The sequence below is a fragment of the Eschrichtius robustus genome, chromosome 11 (assembly GCF_028021215.1).
Source record: "Eschrichtius robustus isolate mEscRob2 chromosome 11, mEscRob2.pri, whole genome shotgun sequence".
NCBI lineage: Eukaryota > Metazoa > Chordata > Mammalia > Artiodactyla > Eschrichtiidae > Eschrichtius > Eschrichtius robustus.
In genome coordinates this window covers 67,673,965-67,696,286 of record NC_090834.1, presented here as the reverse complement: position 1 = coordinate 67,696,286, position 22,322 = coordinate 67,673,965, and the positions used below count along the sequence as shown (strand labels likewise).

The following is a 22,322-nucleotide window of genomic DNA, read 5'->3' as shown; positions in this document are numbered from 1 at the left end:
AATCCAAATCTCTTTAGACCTGTGTAACACACTATAAAAATTGCTTTTTAGTGATTACTTCAGGTCACTGAAAAGACTCTACAAGCACTGTAAAGGTGGTTTTCCTTTCATCTCTGATAAAGTGAAATCCAAGAATCATTAGTGTCACCAAAGCTGTTTTTAGAGTAGCTAATCTATAATTTTTATCTAGGAACAATATTCAGTTCCATCAGCGGAGGAATGAGTTACTTTAGAACACGTGCTATTTTGGGTAAATGTATAGCATCTTTGCCTTTGTCACTCTATCTCTGGAATCTGCCAAGACAGTAGGGCTTGGGCATTGGAACCAGTGGTTGTCAGTGCCTCTTCCACCCTCACTTGTTAAACCGTTGCATTGTTCCAAATGTCAATTCTCTCACTCTAGATCAATTTGCTTAGATCAAATTCCTCTGTGCTCCAGGAGGAATCTTGTACATACTAATGAACAAAGAGAAAGAAACAGTATAGATCATCTACTCTGAGCAGTATAAGTCAAGGGAATGACCTCTTGTAAATTAGATTTCAATTAATGGGTATCTTTATAGAAATGTATCCTTGGGCTTCCCTGGTGGCGCAGTGGTTAAGAATCTGCCTGCCGATGCAGGGGACACAGGTTCGAGCCCTGGTCTGGGAAGATCCCACATGCCGTGGAGCAACTAAGCCCGTGAGCCACAACTACTGAGCCTGCGCTCTAGAGCCTGCGAGCCACAACTACTGAAGCCCGCGTGCCACAACTACTGAAGCCCGCATGCCTAGAGCCCATGCTCTGCAACAAGAGAAGCCACTGCAATGAGAAACCTGCGCACCACAACGAAGAGTAGACCCTGCTCACCACAACCAGAGAAAGCCCACACGCAGCAACGAAGACCCAACACAGCCAAAAATTTAAAATTAATTAATTAATTAATTAATTTTCAATAAAAAGAAATGTATCCTTAAGACAGAGATTGCATAATAGATTGAGGCCAAATCACAAAATTTTAATATCCAGCAAAACTTTACAATATCCTGATTAATTTTTTTCTTATTAACCTAGGATTAAAACCGTAAACATTTTGGGGAATTCCCTGGAGTTCCAGTGGTTAGGACTCCATGCTTTCACTGCCAAGGGCCCGTGTTCAATCCCTGGTTGGGGAACTAAGATCCTACAAGCCATGTGGCATGGCTAAAAAAATAACCTTAAACATTTCATTTCAAACCACATAGTTGAAAATCTTATTTTGGACTACTTTCCTGCCTTGATAAATACAGTAAAATAAGCACAATTGGCCAAACTTTTTATTTCAGCGTTTTTTAGAACTTTGGGTTTATTATTTGAAATACAGTTCTTACCTAGGAACAGAGATTCTGTAGGTAAAGTTTCAATAACCTGCCGAATCTTAGCTGAGCCTAAAACATGCCCTGCAAGGTTTGGAGTTTGAATTTGTCATTTTTCTGAAATCTCGCAAGTACTAGGGATAAATACTATACCTGTGGTTGCTAAAGAGTAAAAACTCTACATGACATAATAGAGATTTATTTCCAGACCACTCAAGGGCCCACATATTTTGTAAGAACAAAATTCTAAGATAATGAAAGAACTTTAACACTTGCTTCTAGGTCATTATAATAGAAGTTGACCCATCCACTAACTTAGTCTAAACATATTTCTTTTCCGTGTCTCAATTTACATATTTGTAAAAACAGATTTCAAAAGAATATTCTCTGAGAAGCAACTAATAAAAATTATTTTCTGTTTAACTTTATTCCACATATAATAATTGCATTTTAAAGTGTTTTCTAATTTAAGACCTTTCAAAGTAATATATGTATATAAGTCAGAAATATAAAGATTACATGGTTTATAACAAAAAACAAAGGTCTCTGCCTTACTTCCAAGATCTGCTTTCCAGAGACAATCATGTTCAATTGTTCAGATGTTTCTTTTGGTATTTGGCTTAGTGTTTCTAACATGCTTTTAATTGCTACTCTTAATTTTACAATGTTAGACGTAATCAGTTGACTTGGAATATGAAAATTTAGATCTCTTACTTTCACCACCATACCACCTCTACATATTCTTACTTATAAATTCCCTCCCTCCTTCCATTCCACACAAATACCACCCCACCTGGCAAAAAGTCTGATGCCATAGTGATTCCTAATTCTTTGTGTCACCCATTTTTTCCTTGTGCTCTTTTATAGGATTCTCTTTTAAGGATTAAGTGTCCCTAATGATATACTTTAATGTGGTTCTTTTTTCATTCAGTTTGCCAGACATGAGATGGCTCTTTCAATTTGAAAATCCATGCCCTTCGATTTATTTATTTATTCATTTATTTAATCATCTGTTTTTCCTACTTTTCTTTCTCGAACTCCTACTAGTCGGATACTAATGCCTAGACTAATACTCTATTTTTTTTCAATATTTTATTATGAAATTTTTCAAACAGAGAGAAAAAATTTTTTAATTTACAGTAGACATCCATAAACCTACCATCTAGAGTCTAGTATTAACATTTTTTCTATCCTTTCTTTATACATATCTATCCATCCATCAATCCATCTTATTTTTGATGTATTTTAAAGCAAATTATAGTCAACATATAATTCCAGTACTTCAACACACATGTCGTTTTGTAGTGAGAATTGTAATTAGAGTTTGCATTTTCTTCTTTTGAGGTAAAATTTACATACAAACTTATGTGTACATTTACTAAGTTTTTTTAGTACTTTTTTAAAAAAATTAATTTATTTTATTTATTTATTTTTGGCTGCGTTGGGTCTTCGTTGCTGCATGCGGGCTTTCTCTAGTTGTGGCGAGCGGGGGATACTCTTGGTTGCGGTGCGCAGGCTTCTCATTGCGGTGGCTTCTCTTGTTGCTGAGCACAGTTTCTAGGCACGCGGGCTTCAGTAGTTGTGGCACGCAGGCTCTAGAGCGCAGGCTCACTAGTTGTGGCGCACAGGCTTATTTGCTCCACGTCATGTGGGATCTTCCCGGACCAGGGCTCGAACCCGTGTCCCCTGCATTGGCAGGCAGATTCTTAAGCACTGCACCACCAGGGAAGCCCTTAGTAGCTTTATTAAGGTATAACTGACACATAAACTTACATAGTTAAACTGTACAATTTGATTTGATAAGTTTTGACATATATATATGTATATATATATGTGTGTGTGTATATACATACACATACACATTCCCCCATGGAACCATCACCACAATCAATATAGTGAACATACCCATTACCCCAAAAGTTTCCTCATGTTTCATTGTAATCTCTTCATCTCATCTAACCTTCACCCCCATCCCCAGGAAACTACTGATCTAATTTCTGTCACTACAGAATTTGCATGTAGTTAGCATACTCTATGGTTTTATATATAAATGTAGTTATACAGTATATGATCTTTTTTGTCTGATTTCTTCAGCATAATTGTTTTGAGATTCATCTATGTTGTTTTAGTTTATTCCTTTTTATTGCTGAGTAGTATTCCATTGTAAAAAAAAAAAACCCACAGTTAACCTTTTGGTGAACATTTGTTGTTTCCAGATTTTATCCATTACAAATAAAGCTACTGTGAATAGTTGTATACAGATCTTTATATGGACATACATTTCATTTTTTCTTGAGTAAATACCTAAGAACGGAGTGGCTGGATCATATGGTAGGTGTATGTTTAACTTTTTAAGAAATGGCCGGAGTTTTTTTCCAAAGTGCTACTACCATTTTATATTCCTTTCAGTAGTGAATGAGAGTTCCAGTTCCTCACACACTAATGTCATTGCTTTTAATTTTAGCCATTCTATAGATATGTAGTGATATCTCATTGTGATTTTTACTCACATTTCCCTAATGACTGATAATGTTGAGAGTCTTTTCATGTGCTAATTTGCTTTCTGTGTATCATATTTGGTAAAGTGTCTATTCAGGTATTTTGCCCATCTTTTAAAACTGAATTGTTTGTTTTCTTACTGTTGAGTTTTGAGAATTCTTTGCATATTCTGGATATAACTCCTTAGCAAATTTATGATTTGCAAATATTCCTAGAAGCTTTAGAGTATTAGGTTTTACGTTTAAGTCTATGATTCCTTTTGAGTTAATATTTTTATATGGTACTAGATATGATCAAAGATTCAATTGCCCTGACACCGTTTGTTGCAAAGATTATCCTGTCTCTACTTAATTGCCTTACACCTTTGTCAAAAATCACTTCTCTATATATATGGGGGGTCTGTTTCTGTATATTTTGTTCCTTTCATCTATATATTTACCTTAACATCAGTCTTGAATATCATAACTTTATAATAAAAGTTTAAAAATCAAATAGTGTTTGTCCTCCAATTTTGTTCTTTTTCAGAGTTATTTTGGCTATTCTAGGACCTTTGAATTTCCATATGAATTTTAGAATGTTTTCCCATTTCTATAAAGGAAAAAGCCTTCTGGGATTTGGTTTGGGATTACATTGAATCTTTAGATAAATTTAGAGGAACTAACATTTCAACAATATTGAATCTTCCAATTGATGAATGAGATCAATCTCTCTATTTATTTAGGTCTTTATTATTTATTTAGGTCTCTCAGCTTTTATAGTTTTCAGTGTCCAGGTTTTAACATATTTTGTCAGGTTTATTTAACCCCTAAAATATTTTAGGTGTTAAAATATTTTAACAGGGGGCTTCCCTGGTGGTGCAGTGGTTGAGAATCTGCCTGCCAATGCAGGGGACACGGGTTCGAGCCCTGGTCTGGGAAGATCCCACATGCCGCGGAGCAACTAGGCCCGTGAGCCACAATCACTGAGCCTGCGCGTCTGGAGCCTGTGCTCTGCAACAAGAGAGGCCGCGATAGTGAGAGGCCCGTGCACCGCGATGAAGAGTGGCCCCCGCTCGCCGCAACTGGAGAAAGCCCTCGCACAGAAACGAAGACCCAACACAGCCAGAAATAAATAATATTTTTTTAAAAAATATATTTTAACACCTAAAATATTTCATTTTTTATGCTATTATAAATGGTTTTGGTTTTGTAGTTTCAGTTTTCATTGCTAGTACATAGAAATACAGTTGACCCTTGAACAACACGGGAGGCTTAGGGGCACCAATCTTTTATGCAGTCAAAAATCCACATATAACTTTACAGTCCACCTTGTGTATCCGTGGTTCTCTGTTCATGGATTCAACCACCTACAGATCATGTAGTACTGTAGTACATATTTAGTGAAAAAATCCACATGTAAATAGAACCGCACAATTCAAACCCATGTTCAAGGGTCAGCTGTACAATTTACTTTTGTATATTGATCAAGTATCCTGCAACCTTGTTTAACTCATTTAACAAGTAGCTTTTTTGTAGATTCTAGCAGATTTTCTGCAAAGACAATGATGTTATCTACAATAAAGACAGCTTTACTTCTTCCTTTCTAATCTGGATGCCTTTTATTTGTTTTTCTTGCCTTATTTCACTGGCTAGAACATGCAGTACAATGTTGAGCCTGTACTCTTCCTGATCTTAGGGGAAAAGCATCCAGTCTTTCACCATTAAGTATGATGTATAGCTGTAGGTTTTTCATAAGATGCTTTTATCAGATGGAGGAAATTCTCTTTTATTTCTAAATGCTAAGAGTTTTTATCAGGCATTTCGTCATATGCTTTTCCTGCATTTAATAGTCATATGGTTTTTCTCTCTCAGTTTGTTATGGTGAATTACACTGATTGATTTCAAATATTAAACTCACCCTGAGTTCCTAGGATAAACCTCACTTGGTCATAATGTACAGTTGACCCTTGGACAATGTGGGACTTAGGGGCACTGACCCTCCTCACAGTCGAAAATCCACATATAACCCTACAGTTGGCCCTCTGTATTCAAGGTACCACATCCTTGAATTCAGTCAACCACAGATTATGTAGTACTGTAGTACATATTTAATGAAAAAAATCCATGTGTAAGTGCAGTTCAAACTTGTGTTGTTCAAGGGTCATGTATTATTCTTTTACTGTATGCTATATTTGATTTGCTAAAATTTTGTGTAGAATTTTTGCATCTGTGTTCATGAAGCATATTGGGCTTTTTAAAAATTTTTATCGAGGGACTTCCCTGGTGGCTCAGTGGTTAAGAATCCGCCTGCCAGTGCAGGGGACATGGGTTCGATCCATGATCTGGGAAGATCCCACATGCCATGGAGCAGCTAAGCCCCTGAGCCACAGCTACTGAGCCTGCACTCTAGAGCCCGCGAGCCACAACTACAGAGCCCGTGTGCCACAACTACTGAAGCCTGCGTGCCTAGAGCCCATGCTCTGCAACAAGAGAAGCCACTGTAATGAGAAGCCCACACACCACAATGAAGAGTAGCCCCCGCTCGCCGCAACTAGAGAAAGCCCACGCACAGCAATGAAGACCCAATGCAGCCAAAAATAAATAAATTTATTTTTTAAAAAAAGAAAAGAAAATCTTGTATAAAATCTTTATCAAAATATAGTTGATTTACACATATTGGTTTATTTTTGTAATGTCTTCTGGTTTTGTTATTAGTATAACACTGACCTCATAGAATGAGTTGGGAATTATTCCCTTCTCTTAGATTATTTGGAAGAGTTTGTGTTGAAGAGGTATTAGTTCTTTCTTAAAAGTTTGGTAGAATTCCTAGTGGAACCATGTGTTGAGAGTTTTCTTTGTGGGAAGATTTTTTTACTCAAATTTCAATTTCTGAAATAGATATGGGCCTATTCAGGTTATCTGTTTTCTCTTGTTTGAGGTTTGGTAGTTTGTATAAATATCTTTCAAGGAATTTGTCCATTTCATCTAATTTGTCAATATTGTCAATAACAAAGTTATTCATACTATTTATGATCCTTTTAATATCTGTAGAATTTCTAATAATGTTACTTCTCATTCTTGATAGTGGTAATTTTATCTTTTTTCTTTTTCTAAGCAGTCTGACTAGAGATTTATCAATTTTATTAATCTTTCCAAAGAACCAGCTTTTGGTTTCATTGGTTTTCTTTATCGATTTTCTGTTTTCTGTTTCATTGATTACTGCTTTAATCTTTATTAATTCCCTTCTTCTGCCTGTTTTGACTTTAATTTGCTTTTCTTTTTCTAATCTCTCTAAGTATAAGCTAAGGTCATTGATTTGAGACCATTCTTTTCCAATACAGGCATTTATTGCTATAAATCTCCCCCAAAGTATTGCTTTAGTGGCATCTCACAAATTCTGATATGTTGTGTTTTCATTTTCATTTAGTACAAAGTATTTTCTAATTTCCTTTTTTATTTCCCCTTTGATCCATGAGTTATTTAGTTTCCAAATATTTGAAGATTTTTCTAGATACCTTTCTGCTATTGATTTCTAATTTAATTCCGTTTTGGTCAGAGAATATACTTTGTATGATTTGAATCCCTTTAAATATATTAAGACTTATTGCCAGAGAGCAGGTTTTCTTGATAAATGTTTTTTATGCACTTGAAAAGCGTGGGTTTTTTGCTGTTGTGCTATCAATGTCTATCAGGTTAAGTTAGTTGATAGTGTTATTCAAGTCTATTATATCCTTGCTGATTTTCTGCTTACATTTCCATTAATTACTTAGAGATATTGAAATCTCCAACTATAATTGTGCATTTATTTCTCTTTGCATTTCTATCAGATTTCATTCATGTATTTTGAAGCTCTCTTGTTTGTACATAAACACTCTGGGGTTTTATGTCTTCTTGATTAATTGACCCTTTACCATTATGAAATGACCTTCTTTATCTGTGGTAATGTTCTTTGCTTTGAAATCATCTTCTATTAACATAGCCACACCAGCTTCCTTTTGACTAGTGTCAGTATACTATATATTCTTCCATCTTTTTTTTAAAGTAAACTTTCAGAGCATTTTGACATTTACCAGAAGTTGCTAAGACAGATAGTTTCCATGTGTACTTGCGCAGTTTCTCCTGTCAACAACCTTTTTTTTTTTTAGGTGATAAAATAAAGTATACATAACAACCTTTTTTAAAAGTTTTGTTGAGATATAATTCACATGCCATAATAATGCACCCATTCAAAGTATACATTTCAGTGGTTTTTAGTGTATTCCCTTTCACCATAAGCAATTTTCAAACATTTTTATTACTACAAAAAGAAACACCATACCCATTAGCTGTCACTACCCATTTCCCCTCATCCCCCGAGCCCTAGGCCACAACAAATCTACTTCCTATCTCTATGTATTTGCCTGTTCTGGACATTTCACGTGAATGAAGCCATGCAATATGTAATCTTTCATAACTGGCTTCTTTTACTTAGCATAATGTTTTCAAGGTTCATCCATGGTATAGCATGTATCAGTACCTCATATTTTTTTACTGGCACGTATTACATTGTACATATATACTACATTTTATTCATCAGTTGATACACATTTGGGTTGTTTCCATCTTTTAAATTGAGATATAATTCATATATCGTAAAATTTACTCTTTTAAAGTGTGAAAAGGGCTTTCCTTCTCTATGTAGTAGGGGGTTTCAGCTTTATCTGATCTTCAACATTTGTTACTGCTTATAAATCCATTTTATGACGTCTAAAATTTTATTAACATCATTTATCTGGTGTCTGTTTTCTCATTCTCTTTGTTCTTGTATATTTAAAAATTGTTTTTCTTTTGCTGTCATTTCAGTGGAGTTCAGGGAGCAAAAGAATATTCAATCTGCCACATTTAATTTTAAAATCTCTTAAAATTATTTTTGAAGAAGGAAAATAAATTGTTCAAAATTCCATTACCTTTAATTCATTTTCATTTTGTCTTTTTCCTCCCAGTCTTTGTGTACTTACAGACATAATCATAGCATAATTGACTTGTTTTTCTGAAATATAGCATAAGCACTTCATTCATAAGCACAGTATCATATTAACCACTTTAATGGTAGCATAATATTCTTTTGTGTTAATAATATACCATCATTTGTCTAACCTTTCATCTCTATAGTTAGACATTAAAATTGCTAACTTTGGAGAGGGTATAGCTATTAAAGATAATGCTATAATAAACATTTTTGTTGAGCTTTTGGGCCATTTGCAAGTACACCTAGTAAGAACTATGACTCACCAAATTCCTCCATTTCCTGTGCCAGGACTCACTGATGCCTTTATTCTATTGCTCCTTTTGCAGTTACACCTCAGAGAAAATACCTTGTTATGTATCTACTAGTCTTTTTGCTGATTATATTCTCCCAATCAGGTCCTTTATCCTCCCGGTTTACAGTGCTGTTATAAACAACATCATTAGGTTCATCAGTCCACAGTTTCCAGTAAACACTTATGGATAGATTTTTTTTGGCTTGTTTCTAAACAGGTTTAAGAATAGTTAAATCAAATATGTTTAAAAATCTGTGAGTTTGTAAAAATATGAATTTAAAAAAAAAAAAGTAATTGTTCATCTGTAATAGATGCTGGAAAAACAAGTCTTTTTTTTATTTTTGGTGTTTTTTTGTTAATTTTTTAAATTTATTTTTGGCTGCATTGGGTCTTTGTTGCTGTGCATGGGCTTTCTCTAGTTGTGGCGAGCGGGGGCTACTCTTCATTGCGGTGCGTGGGCTTCTCATTGCGGTGGCTTCTCTTGTTGCAGAGCACGGGCTCTAGGTGCATAGGCTTCAGTAGTTGCAGCACGTGGCCTCAGTAGTTGCAGCATGTGGGCTCAGTAGTTGTGACTCACGGGCTCTAGAACACAGGCTCAGGAGTTGTGGCACACGGGCTTAGTTGCTCTGTGGCATGTGAGATCTTCCCAGACCAGGGCTCGAACCCGTGTCCCCTGCATTGGCAGGTGTATTCTTAACCACTGCACCACCAGGGAAGTCCCCAAGTCATTGTTTTTAAAACTGATAAATGAAGGGGTAAAATCGTTTTTATCCTGCTTTCTAATATACACTATATGTTTGGGTCTCCAAACAGTTGATGAGGGGAAGTTTTTCTTTATAGAAATAGTCTAGCTAATAAGTGAGGAAGTAATGGTAGAATGAAAATATTAGTATTTTATTGCTCCTAATGATTAATGAATCTAGGCATTGGCCATCAATGGCCTTTAATATTACAGAAAGAAAGACAACCAGATTTGCCTCTTACAATAGTATCTCCATGAAATATTCTTGCCAAACAATCAAGCCTGAATCTGATCATGCTTCTAGATCCAACTACCAATTTGCAGGAAATGCAGAGGACAAAAGAATATGTCACATGAGACCATTGGGATGCAGTCAGCAACCACCAGACGGATGGAAGTTCTGTTGGACAAATAATCCAGTTTCTTCAAAAAATAGATTGCAAGTGGTGGGAAAAAAAGAGAGGCAGACAGACAGGTAGAGAAATGTGTAGATTAAAACCAACCTCAGAGATATATAAACTAATGTAATATATGGACCTTATTTGGGTCCTTCCTGAGTCAAACAAACTGATTGTAAAAAAGAATAAAAATAAAAAACAAGGAAAAAAACAAAGAAAAACTTTTTAACATTTATAAGATATATTAAAAATTTAAACACTGACTAGATATTTTATATTAAAGAATTGTTAATTTTTTCAAATAGTAGATTTGTAAAAAGTCTGTGTGAAATAATTTCTCATTAGAAAAATAACCAATGTACAATAACCCAAAAATGTTTATTGGTACAGATAACAATGGGAATATTTCTTAGGCTCCTCTCAAGTAGTTCCAGGAACAACTATTAAATAGTACTGAAACTAATAATCGAAGTTGACAGTTGACATGAACCATTGTTTATAATAGCTAAAAGGTAGAAACAATACAAATATCCATTAACAGGAACAAGGAAATGCTATATATTCATACAGTGGAATTTCACACAATAGTTAAATTGTGATTAAGAAATTAAATTCTTAGCTAAACTACCTGGGTTTGAATCCCAGCTCTGGTTCCACCATTTCCTGGCAATATTCTCTTGGACAAATTACTTAACTTCTCTGTGCCTCAGTTTCTTCCCCTTTAAAACAAGGGTAATAATAGTACTTATCTCAGTGGATCATAAGATTGCTATAAATACTAAGTAAGTAGACAAATATATATAGTGAGAGATCAGTACAAGTTAGTTATAATAATAATAATTATTATTATTATTACCTTAATAAGTCTAGCAACATAATACGTGAAAAGCCAAGTGGCAGAATAAAACACAATATGGTACCATTTATATAAAGTTTAAAAACCTACCAAAAAGGGGCAGGGATTTAGATCCTGTTTTGTGTTTTTAGGAATATGAGACCCAGGCAAAGGACTTGACAACAAGCTAGTATTTGATTTCTACTAAATTCTGGGCCACAAAGGAAAGAAATTGATTCATCCTCTCTTCTCTCAATATTTACTAAGCAGCTTCATACAGAGAATCATTAGAAGGATATGTGGTTTAAGGACTTCAACCCTGTCATTCCAGCTACTGACACCGGCACATCAAATGAATACTGGGCAATGCTTGTGAATGAATATACTTCTTGTGTAGAAATTTTGTGCCTGGATCTTCTAAGCAGCCCAGGAGAGGTTTAGACTATTACGCATTTGCGTTTACTTGCACTCTTCAGTATCAGGTAGTAGAACAGGAAAAACTATGGTAGATTCTCACATTACCTCCGTTTAACTAATTGGATTACTCACCTTTCTGTAAACCCCACTGACTAATGAACACAGTATTCATTGTTGTAGGCCACTCTCTTTCTGTCCCTTCTGAGTTGTTTGTTTACAAAGAGCCAGGTGTTTTGTCCCAATTAATTATATAGTTTAATTAAATATTACATAAATCAATGAAATATAAGATGTATACTTTGAAAATCATTAATAAGGAATAAAATGCAATATAATCCTGTATATTCTTTATGGATATAAACAGGTATAAAAACATAAATAGGAATGAAAAATACCTAATTCAGGATCATTGTTGCCTCTAGGATAGGAGAGAAATGGGATCAACAGAGCTACACAGTAGGCGTCAACCAGATCTATAATGTTGTATGTCCTTTGTTTAAAAAAAATGCACAAAGCAAATATGTTTAAGATGTGGTTAAGAGTTGATAAATATAGGTTTTGAATACACGTTTTTCCCATTCCTGTCTTCCTTTTGTTTGTCTCTCAAGACTAAGCATTTCACCAGAGTTCATCAGAAAACACTCAGAAGTTAATTCTTAAAGTGACTTAATATGTGGACTTCACAGGCCAGTGTAGAATCATAAAAGGGCTGGCTGGCACCATCCCTGAACTGTGCAGTAGGGTACACTTGTATTCCAGTGTCCAGAACTGGATAGGAAATACCCAGCAATTTAAACAGTGAATCTTTGTATTCTAATTATTCTTTTTAAGAACATGACATATTTATGGAATCACTCCTCCCAGGAGCTTTTTCTCCTGAAATCTGGCTTCCCTCTGAACTCCCTAAATGAAGCCTTGGGCCTGGAGAGCAAACGTATCTAGCCAGACAGTCCTTAGACAGTCCTCTCATACTGATATCTTAACCTTCCCTTGACCAACTCGTCTCTGAGATGACTTGTATCCATTTATTTGGATTTGAATCTGGCCTGCTGGTTAATGAGCCCCGTGAAGTTTATTCTCCATATCTTGTCCCATGCTGGGTTTCCTTTGAATGCTTTGTGGCAAATGAATGGCATTGCTTAATCTAGTACCTTCAGAGCTATTTTTTCTAGATAAGGAAGTCAACGCATTCTTAAACATCTCATAAAATTGCATGGCAAAATATCACTTGTTTATTTAGGATAAAATCATAAGAGTTATTATGAAATGTAAAGTAAATATTATTGCCAAAATTGAAGAGGAAAAAAAGATGCCATTTGACAACAGTATCACCACCACCCTCAAACCTTCAGTGTGGATTGAGTCTCATCTGTGTACAAAATAAAAGGTCATAAAGCTGGCATATGGGCCAATTCGAGAAACCATCTTGGGAGAGTCTTTTTTTCCAAACCAAAAAAGTGATCAGAATCATGAGATAGTTTTATCTACAGGTGCTTATTTTCTTTGTTTACTAAAACTACTATTAACACTATCATAGGACATAATGAATCTGAACCGCTAAGCAATATCATTGCATCTTTCTCTAGATAATTATAGTTTTGTTTTGTGAAATATCTTAGTTTTTGTATCTTACAGAAATGACATAGAATAATGGAAAACCTTGTCTCTTTTCCCTATTCTTCTACCCATCTTGCTGTGTGACCTTGGGCAAATCCATTTTCTTTATGGGGTCTCTCAAATGTACAGTGAGGGCATGCAGTATTCACCTTCCACCCAACTTTCTAGCCCAGTCAGAATGCATGGCTCCATTTTTGCAATTCTTATTAAAAAAAGCCTTATATGGATGGAATCTAGGCAGAATAAGGTGCTACTGCCCTCTGCTGGCCCTAAGAACACACCTACCCACCAGTGCAGTGGCTCTGCCCATCTGAACAGCAAGGAACTCAGTGCCCCTTGCTTGCACTTGAGAAGACATAGCAGGAAACCACAAAGAAAGGAAGCACATTGCATCTTTGGAAAAATAATAATATTTAAAGTATTGGGGAATTAATGATTTCTTATGCATGTATCAGATGCCATCACCATTTGTGACTGACTTGCCACCAAAAAGTGCTTATCCTATAATCCCTTCACCTTGCTGTCGTTCTCACCTAGTAAACAAGCTGTGGGTTCTGACCCTTTGGGCCACTGTCACTGTTACACCATTTTTCTGCCTTGGAACACATTCAGTCCACTTTTGTTCAAAAGATTTAGGGAAGTTTTTACATATTCACTTGTAGTTTGTGAATAAACAGGTAGATAATAACTGGTATGTGCCAAGGAAAGTGAATATGCAGCATCAGTGAGAAAACTGCTGAAAGAGGAAGGCAGGGCTTCATTAGACTCTCAGATTCCTACAGCGCTCTGTCAAGTTGTAATAAGAGATTTATAGTTAATTATAACTTTCTGTTTTGTTGATGATCCTAAAAGGACTACATGTGAGAAACTGATAAGGATTTGTTAAGAGCTCAGTTTTTCTGAGCTCATCTATATTAATATAATTTCAGAACTCCAAAATATTAGAGTCTGTTGTTACATTGTAAGAAATGGTGCTGCCTCTAACTATACTCAAGGGAAAGGCAGTTGAGAATTATGCTTTTACCGTGTTTAAATTTTATGTCTTTAAACTCTCTTTCACAATAGGCCTGTGCACTGCCACTGAGGTCATTGTTATTTCTTAGAGTGGTTGGGGCAAAAAAAAAAAAAAAGTTCAACCCACATCCCAAGTGTCCTCAAGCAGAGTATAGAAGGAGTATGTGACTCACAGTATCTGTGGCTCACAGAACCACACGCATTTTGTCCTTGATTCCCATAGGTAGAGAGTAGCTGTGTCTTAAATGAGCAGTCTTTGCACAGCTTCCCCTTGGGGATCTCCTGATACTTGCTTCATGGTCAGTTCCAGCTTATAGCCCCTAAAAGAGTTATGGACGATCATCCCAACAGCAGTGCATAGGCCTATCTTGAAAGGGACTTACATATGGGATGCAGAAGTACACAGACTCTACTAGGCAAAATCACAGCCACGCCACTTCCAACTATATAAGTACTAAATTTCATGGTATACATGGTGCCTATTCCAGTTGTAGGTTTAGTCTGTTCTGAACCAAGAAGGAAATTAGCATGTACTGAGCATATAATTTTTACCAGGAACCTTATACATTTGTTATGCATCCCTAAGAAATGAACCAACTTTTTGCTACATAACTGTTATGTATATAACCTTAATAGTGATCTTCAGTGTCCAACATTTTAGAAGAGAATTCGCTTATTAAATTACTTCAAAATAAAACTTACATTATCAAAAACTTTAGCTCTACTGATAGAAAACAAATTAACTCAATTCTAAAGAATAAAACGGAAGAAAAATTATCTGTCTATTGAAAGTATTATCAGGTATTTGCTGAGAAATAATGGATTTAAAATTTTTTGAAACATCTTTAACTTTTAGAGGTGAAAGCAACAGCTATGGAAAGGTGACTCAAATCATTTACTGAAGTTTGGCAATTGTAAGTTGTCTGTAAAATTTAAAACGCAGCATTAATTAAAATCATATCAGAAGTTTCAAGGCAGAATATTACTTGGGGAAACAAAATCCTAAAGTAAAGGAAAAAAACAGATAGTTGTGCTAAACAGTACTTAATTTATTTATGATTCGCTTTCAGTTTCTTTGCAAGATAATTTGCTATAGTAAAAAGAGCAGGGACTTTGGAAACAAACTTTGTGCTTGAAACCTAGTTCCACCACTTATGTAATTGCTCTACGGCCTTGGGCAATCACTTAAACCTTGAATTTCTGTTTTTTCTTCTTTAAATTGGCAATAATAATGTGCATCTTACGAGATTTTTAGTATAAATGAGATGCATAAATATTTATGAAGATCCTCAAGTGACTGCAGAGTTAGTTTTCTTTCCCTCTGTTAATCACAGAGTAGGGTTTACTCTTACTTAGAAGCCCAGCAGGAAGTTCTGGAAAGGAAGGTTTGGTTTGAGATTACCTTCCCACGCCCAGACTTGGTTACCAGAAAATGCCCCAGAAGCCCGGGACAGTCATCTATGGATTATGTGAGCCAGACAGCAGCCTCGGTAGGGAGGTAAATGGCTGGAGTGAGCAGGAGGGAGGGTGCAATTCCTCTTGAGTCCCAAATTCATGATATGCCCTCATTCTGTGTGCAAGGCGAAGCTGTAGGCTCACTCGCATTTCAATTAGTGTCCCCCTAACCCCACCAAAATGTACTCTACTACCAAGTAGAAGAAATTTTGAATTATCTGGAGTTTTATATTTAGGTTGTCATGAATTTTATTATATGTCCTAATTGTAATAAGAGCTACCAACTCTACAGTGCTTGCTGTATGCACACAGTACAGTGTTTAGGTACTTTTCATATATTCTCTAATTCATATAATTCCTTTGATTTTTAGCTGTTGCTAAAATATCCATTTTAATAGATAAAGTGACAGAGACCCTGAAGGATTTGATAGCAAGCCCCAAGTTGCCAGTTAAAAATATGTAAGTTGCTGATTGCTAAGCTTGTACTGCCATAAGATATTGTTTAGATTAATTCTTTTATCACATTCATGATTATCTGTGGCCCCTGTAACCTTCTGAACTGTCATGACTCTGTCAGCCCCATGGTGATGTATATTGTGTGTTCTCACAGAAACTGGCCCCTGGAGTCAGCCAGTTTGCTTACACCTGTGTACAGGACCACCCCATTTGGACGAATCAGCAATTTTGGGAGACAACCTTTTACAATGCGGTGCAGGAACAGGTTCGATCCCTGTATCTCTCAGCCAAGGAAGACAATCATGCCCCACATCTGAAGCAAAAGGTAAGATAAAGAAAGGTACTTGTGTGGGGCTGGGGTCCTGGCTTCAAGGAAAGCTTACTCAGGTATTCCCAGGGCCAAAGGAAATCTAGCCACTTCCTATCAGTGTATTTGGGGTTTACTTTAGGAAGCCCTCTGGTGAGCATCTTTCTCCTGTTGATTTCTGACATTTTTTTCCATAATAACTTCTTACTACAGTTCTGTAGCACTAGAATTGTTTTATTGTATTTTAATAAATAAGAATTCCCTGGAAACAATTATAGGAAGTTGAACAGAAAGAATAAACCTAAAATACCTAGGCAGATGTCTTTATGCAATTAACTTCTTGAAGAAATGTCAAATTAAAGTCAGTTGACTCTAAAATAAATGCTCAAAAGTATGCCAGCAATAAATCTAGGTCTTCTTTTAGGAGTATTCTATATGTTTCCATATATTTTTATCACCATAAAATAAATTTAAGGAAACTATCAAGAAAATAGTTTAAAATAAAGAAAATTGGTTTTAATTTGAAAGAGCAGTTTAAATTTTTCTGAAATTTTGAAATGTCATACACTAGCTGTCTGGTCTTGGGCAATTCACTTTACCTTTCTGTGCCTTATTTCTACATTGGTAAAATCAATAGATAAGATTATTGTAAGATTTTAATGTCTAATACAAGTAAAGGACATTGAAGAGTTCCTGGCACATACTAAATAATAACTGTTAGAAATTACTGTCCTCATTAATTGAACTTAAAGCAGCACTAAGGGCTGATTATCACTGTTGATTCACTTGAAGAGTAGTTTTTTTTTGTTTAGTTTTTTTAATTTATTTTTTTATTGAAGTATAATTGAAGAGTAATTTTTTTTTAATTTTATTTATTTATTTATTTATGGCTGTGTTGGGTCTTCGTTTCTATGCGAGGGCTTTCTCTAGTTGCGGCAAGCGGGGGCCACTCTTCATCGCGGTGTGCGGGCCTCTCACCATCGCGGCCTCTCCCGTTGCGGAGCACAGGCTCCAGACGCGCAGGCTCAGTAGTTGTGGCTCACGGGCCCAGTTGCTCCGCGGCCTGTGGGATCTTCCCAGACCAGGGCTCGAACCCGTGTCCCCTGCATTGGCAGGCAGATTCTCAACTACTGCGCCACCAGGGAAGCCCCTGAAGAGTAATTTTTAATCCTATTTGCTGGGCTAATACATTGCTGCTGATCCTTTCCTCCATTTTAAATTTGCCTTATATTATGTGAGATAAATGAACCTCGATAACTAACTGAAACTACCTAGTATTCACATATTTCTATGACCTCAAGTAATTTTAAACATATTATTGATCTATTATTGAGTATGATAAGAACAGAAACTTTAATAACAAATAGCACTATATGACATCTATCTGATATTTCAAATTATTGTTGTACAGTTAGCTTTAATTGTTTTCTCTTAATTTAAAACTCTGATTTTTCTTTCAAAACACCAGATGCACTTGGAAAAGGGGTAACTTGTAGCAGATCCAAAGAGTATTAGCTCGAAATCATATTCTAGAAATAATTGGCCTGGTGGGGTGCTTCTGATAATTTTTAAAGAAGATGTGGTGCTAACATTGGTATATCTCAAAAACGTTCATAGAGCAAATACATGTCACTGCTTCTGTGTCCTCTATTCTATAAAAGTCTGTCTCTGAGCCCCAGTTTAGGTATGAGTGAGACTATAGATATACCAGCTCTTCATAAGCTGTAAAGTGCTGTGCAGATGTGGGTTACTGCTGTTGTTTAACTCTTCAGCCTATAGGAAACCCCTCTTAAAAATCCCATGGACACCTATATACCCATGTGGTGATAATGTTTGATTCCCATATTTACAAAGAAACCTAGCTCTATTTTTTTGTGACTTTGGTCATTCTATCTTCTTCTCCAAAGAGCAGAAGGAAAGAAACATAGCAGAGTATTAGAAAATACTACTGGCACATTTGACCTGAGCATTAATAGGTACTTCAGGTCAACAATTTGTTATAACTGGCAACTTGAAGGGGATAGAGCCATAGAGATAAATCAATGCAGTGAAATGTTAGCAATGAGAAGCGTGTTCATCTTTGTTTTGCTGCTGCTTCCTTGGGTTTGTCATGTGGTTCCATTCAAGGCCTGTTGGAGCTCAGAAAAAAAGACTAGGTTTCATGTTGTTGTTGTTACATTTTGTTTATATATTTTCATTTTTACTGACATAGGTATTTGATAGATGAATTATTAGAACATCTTCCATGTTTTTTGAAGCTCATGTGAAGTGATAGATTTGGATTTTTTTTAATTTTTATTATTATTTTTTAATTTTGGCTACGTTGGGTCTTCGTTGCTGCAGACAGGCTTTCTCTAGTTGCGGCGAGCGGGGGCCACTCTCGTTGCAGCGCACAGGCTTCTCATTTGCGGTGGCTTCTTTTGTTGCGGAGCACGGGCTCTAGGTGCGAGGACTTCAGTAGTTGCAGCACGTGGGCTCAGCAGTTGTGGAACACAGGCTCTAGGGAGCATGGGCTTCAGTAGTTGCAGCATGCGGGCTCAGTAGTTGTGGCTCATGGGCTCCAGAGCAGAGACTCAGTAGTTGTGGCACACGGGCTCAGTTGCTCTGCAACATGTGAGATCCTCCCGGACCAGGGATCGAACCCGTGTCCCCTGCATTGGCAGACGGACTCTCAACCACTGCACCACCAGGGAAGTCCCAGATTTGGATATTTTTGCTTTGGTTTTTAGGATAAACTGCCTGATGACCAATATCAGGAGAAGACAGCAATGGACCTGGCAGCCGAGCAGCTACGCCTTTGGCCTACTCTGAGCAAATCAGCTCAGCAGGAGCTGGTGCAACGTGAGGAAAGTACTGTCTTCAGTCAGGCCATTCACTTTGCAAACCTCATGGTCAATCTGCTAGTTCCACTAGATACAAGTAAAAACAAGCTCCTAAGAACGTCAGCACCAGGAGACTGGGAAAGTGGGAGCAACAGCATTGTCACAAACAGGTACCAAATGTGGACACACAGAGACCCTCCTATTCTTCTTGGCTTAGCACAGAATATGAAATATTTCGGGTAAATATTGCTATACATATTTCAAAAATTAACCATTTTCCTCATCTTCAGACTTGCTCAGCTTTTCTCTATTAAAAGACTTTCATACATCCAACTATTGTTAATCACCTCCCATACTCTCTTCTCTTTTATGACCTCTGATTTTTCAAATGTCTCAACCACTACTGATCCAGCCCTTCAGTTACTTTCCACCACAGCAATTTACAGAAAGCACTCTGGAAAATTACTAATGAACTCCTTCTTGTCAAAGTGATTACTTGTTTCTTGGCCCTCCTTTTCCTCAGTTTATCCATTGCATTTGCCTATAATCATGTCCTCAACCATTCCTTGCTCTTAACCCTACTACTTCCCATACCACTGAGAATAAAACCATAAGGCCTAACAGGATCTGGCCCCTGGCTATTGCTCAGACCTTATTTCCTATCACTCTTCTATCAACGAAACTGGTATCCCTGTTCAACATTCGAGGCATGATACTGCCTCAGGGCCTTTGTACTTCTTGTTCCTGCAATCTGGAATACTCTTCCTGAAATAGGCATAAGAATCACCCCCTCACTTCATTTAGTTCTCTGCTCTAATGTCACCCACCCAGAGAGTCCTTCCTGACTTCCCTGTCTTAAGTAACACATCCATCACTTGCTCATACCTTTTTTTGCTTTCATGACATTTTCTACAATCTGATTTACATAGTGAGTGGCTAAGGCGCCTAAGTTCGTTAATGCTTTGGGATGGTGTGATGGCCAAATTCACTGGTTTGCTTTACTTCTAACACTGATTCAGCTAATGTGGTTGGATTTGGAAGAAAGAGAAGTGAGTAGTTTAGAATTGACAGTGAGTCTTTTCCATGACTATCAGTCTAAAAGAAGTCATAGGAGGCACGAGTATTTATTGAATTTAAAAAAAAAAAAAAGCAGCACGGGCAGGTATTACACTTTCACATCTGCTCCATTTCAAATTTATTCCTTTCTTTTACATGATTTTTATCACCTACAGACAAATGATGGCTTCAAAGTGACCAAAATGGTTGTGATTCACTGACAGAAAGAAAAATATTGGCAAGAGAAGGGTTCATAGGACAATTTTGTTCTTCCATTTGGAAAAATACGCTACTTGCTGAAAAAAGTTCTTTTACTTTGCCTACCAGGGACATGTCGCCCGGTTGCCAAAGGCCAAAGATAGCCATATTACTTTGTCTGGCTCCATGTGGCAATTAATTTGGAAGGACAAGTTTTTTTAGAAGGTTCAAGTATCAGATAAAATTTAAAGTCTCTTTTTGTTTTATTTTCTGTGGTTCGTGAGTTCCTCTTAGAAAAATGACAGAAGGTATTCCTTACAAAAACAAATCTGGATCCAAAGAACAATGCCTGACAATAGCTTCCAAATGTAGGCAAACAGAACATCATGTTTCACCACCATCACTTATAGAGAAGCCATGGAGTTAAGTGAGGTTTCTACTTGAGTATACATCCCTTTGAGCAAGTTTAAATTGCTATGGAAGATCACTGTGATATAGTAGTCATTTGTTTTACTGACCATGATTTCTTTCCTGGACTTTCTTAGTATTGCAGGAAGTGTAGCTGAGAGCTATGATACAGAAAGTGGGTTTGAAGATTCAGAGAATAATGACATTGCCAATTCTGTTGTGCGTTTTATTACCCGATTTATTGACAAAGTTTGTACAGAGAGTGGAGTTACTCAGGATCACATCAAGAGCCTGCATTGCATGATACCAGGTAATTACTTTGCAGATATTAAAGAACCAGAATATTAGAGATAACTGAATAAGAATTATTCTTATGGGTCTATTTTCTCCAGCATAATACTTGGCTTCCATGCAGTTTAGCCATGCTATTTATTTTTGTTTCGATTAGTTTTTTTCAATAGTTTTAAATTATAGTAAAATATATCATAAAATTTGCCGTTTTAAACTTTTTTAAGTGTAAAATTCAGTGGCATTAATTATATTCACAGTGTTGTACAACTGTCACCACCTGTCTATTACCAAAACTTTTTCATCACCCCAAACAGACACTCTGTACCCATTAAGCAACAGCTCCCCATTCTCCACCCTCTAGCCCCGGTTACCTCTAATCTACTTTCTATCTCTATGAATTTGCCTGTTCTAGATACTGCATATAAGTGAAATCATATAATACTTGTCCTTTTGTGTCTGGTTTATTTCATTGAGCATGTTTTCAAGGTTTATCCAGTTGTAGCAGGTATTGTAACTTCATTTCCTTTTATGACTGAATAATACTCTAATTGTATGGTTATACCACATTTTATTTATCCATTCATCTGTTGATGGACACTTGGATTGTTTTGACCTTCTGGCTGTCGTGAACAGTGCCACTATGAATATTCATGTACAAGTATCTGAGTCTTATTTTCAGTTCTTTTGGGTATATACCTCGGAATGGAATTACTGAGTCATATGGTAATTCTGTGTTTAACTTTTTGAGGAACCACCAAACTATGATAAGTTTTTAATTCTAAAATATCCAGAATTTGTTTTAATTCTGCTTGTTTGGTACTCTTTCATTTTGAATACTCTGATTCATCCCAGGAATTGTAGCTATGCACGTTGAAACCCTAGAAGCAGTGCATCGAGAGAGTAGAAGACTTCCACCTATACAGAAGGTAATTATTCCAGACTACATGCTTTCAGAGTATAAAATTTCTTAAAAATAGCAACAGTAGACAGTTGTGCCCCAGAAAGTACCTTCTCCTAACCTTCTACAGAGACCAGCTCTAGTTTTAATGATACATTAAACTTTGAGAGGAGTTTACATGTAGATCCTCATAAAAAAAGATACTGAAACAGAATAGTGGATCAACAAAGGAGCAATAATAACCTCTTGTTGAGTCTACTTTTATAGGCAAGGCATAAATTATGAACATTCTAACT

General features: G+C 36.3%; 1 protein-coding gene across 6 annotated transcripts in view; it reads left to right on the top strand.

Moving 5' to 3' along the window:
* SBF2 (SET binding factor 2) overlaps positions 1-22,322 on the top strand; it is a 469,986-nt gene that overhangs the window by 373,299 nt on the left and 74,365 nt on the right. For all 6 annotated transcript variants that reach the window (XM_068556612.1, XM_068556611.1, XM_068556610.1 and 3 more), the window contains 4 exons: positions 16,201-16,371; positions 19,083-19,345; positions 20,975-21,147; positions 21,981-22,054. In XM_068556612.1, coding sequence (XP_068412713.1) covers positions 16,201-16,371; positions 19,083-19,345; positions 20,975-21,147; positions 21,981-22,054 — 681 coding nt within the window. The remainder of the gene's footprint in view (positions 1-16,200; positions 16,372-19,082; positions 19,346-20,974; positions 21,148-21,980; positions 22,055-22,322) is intronic.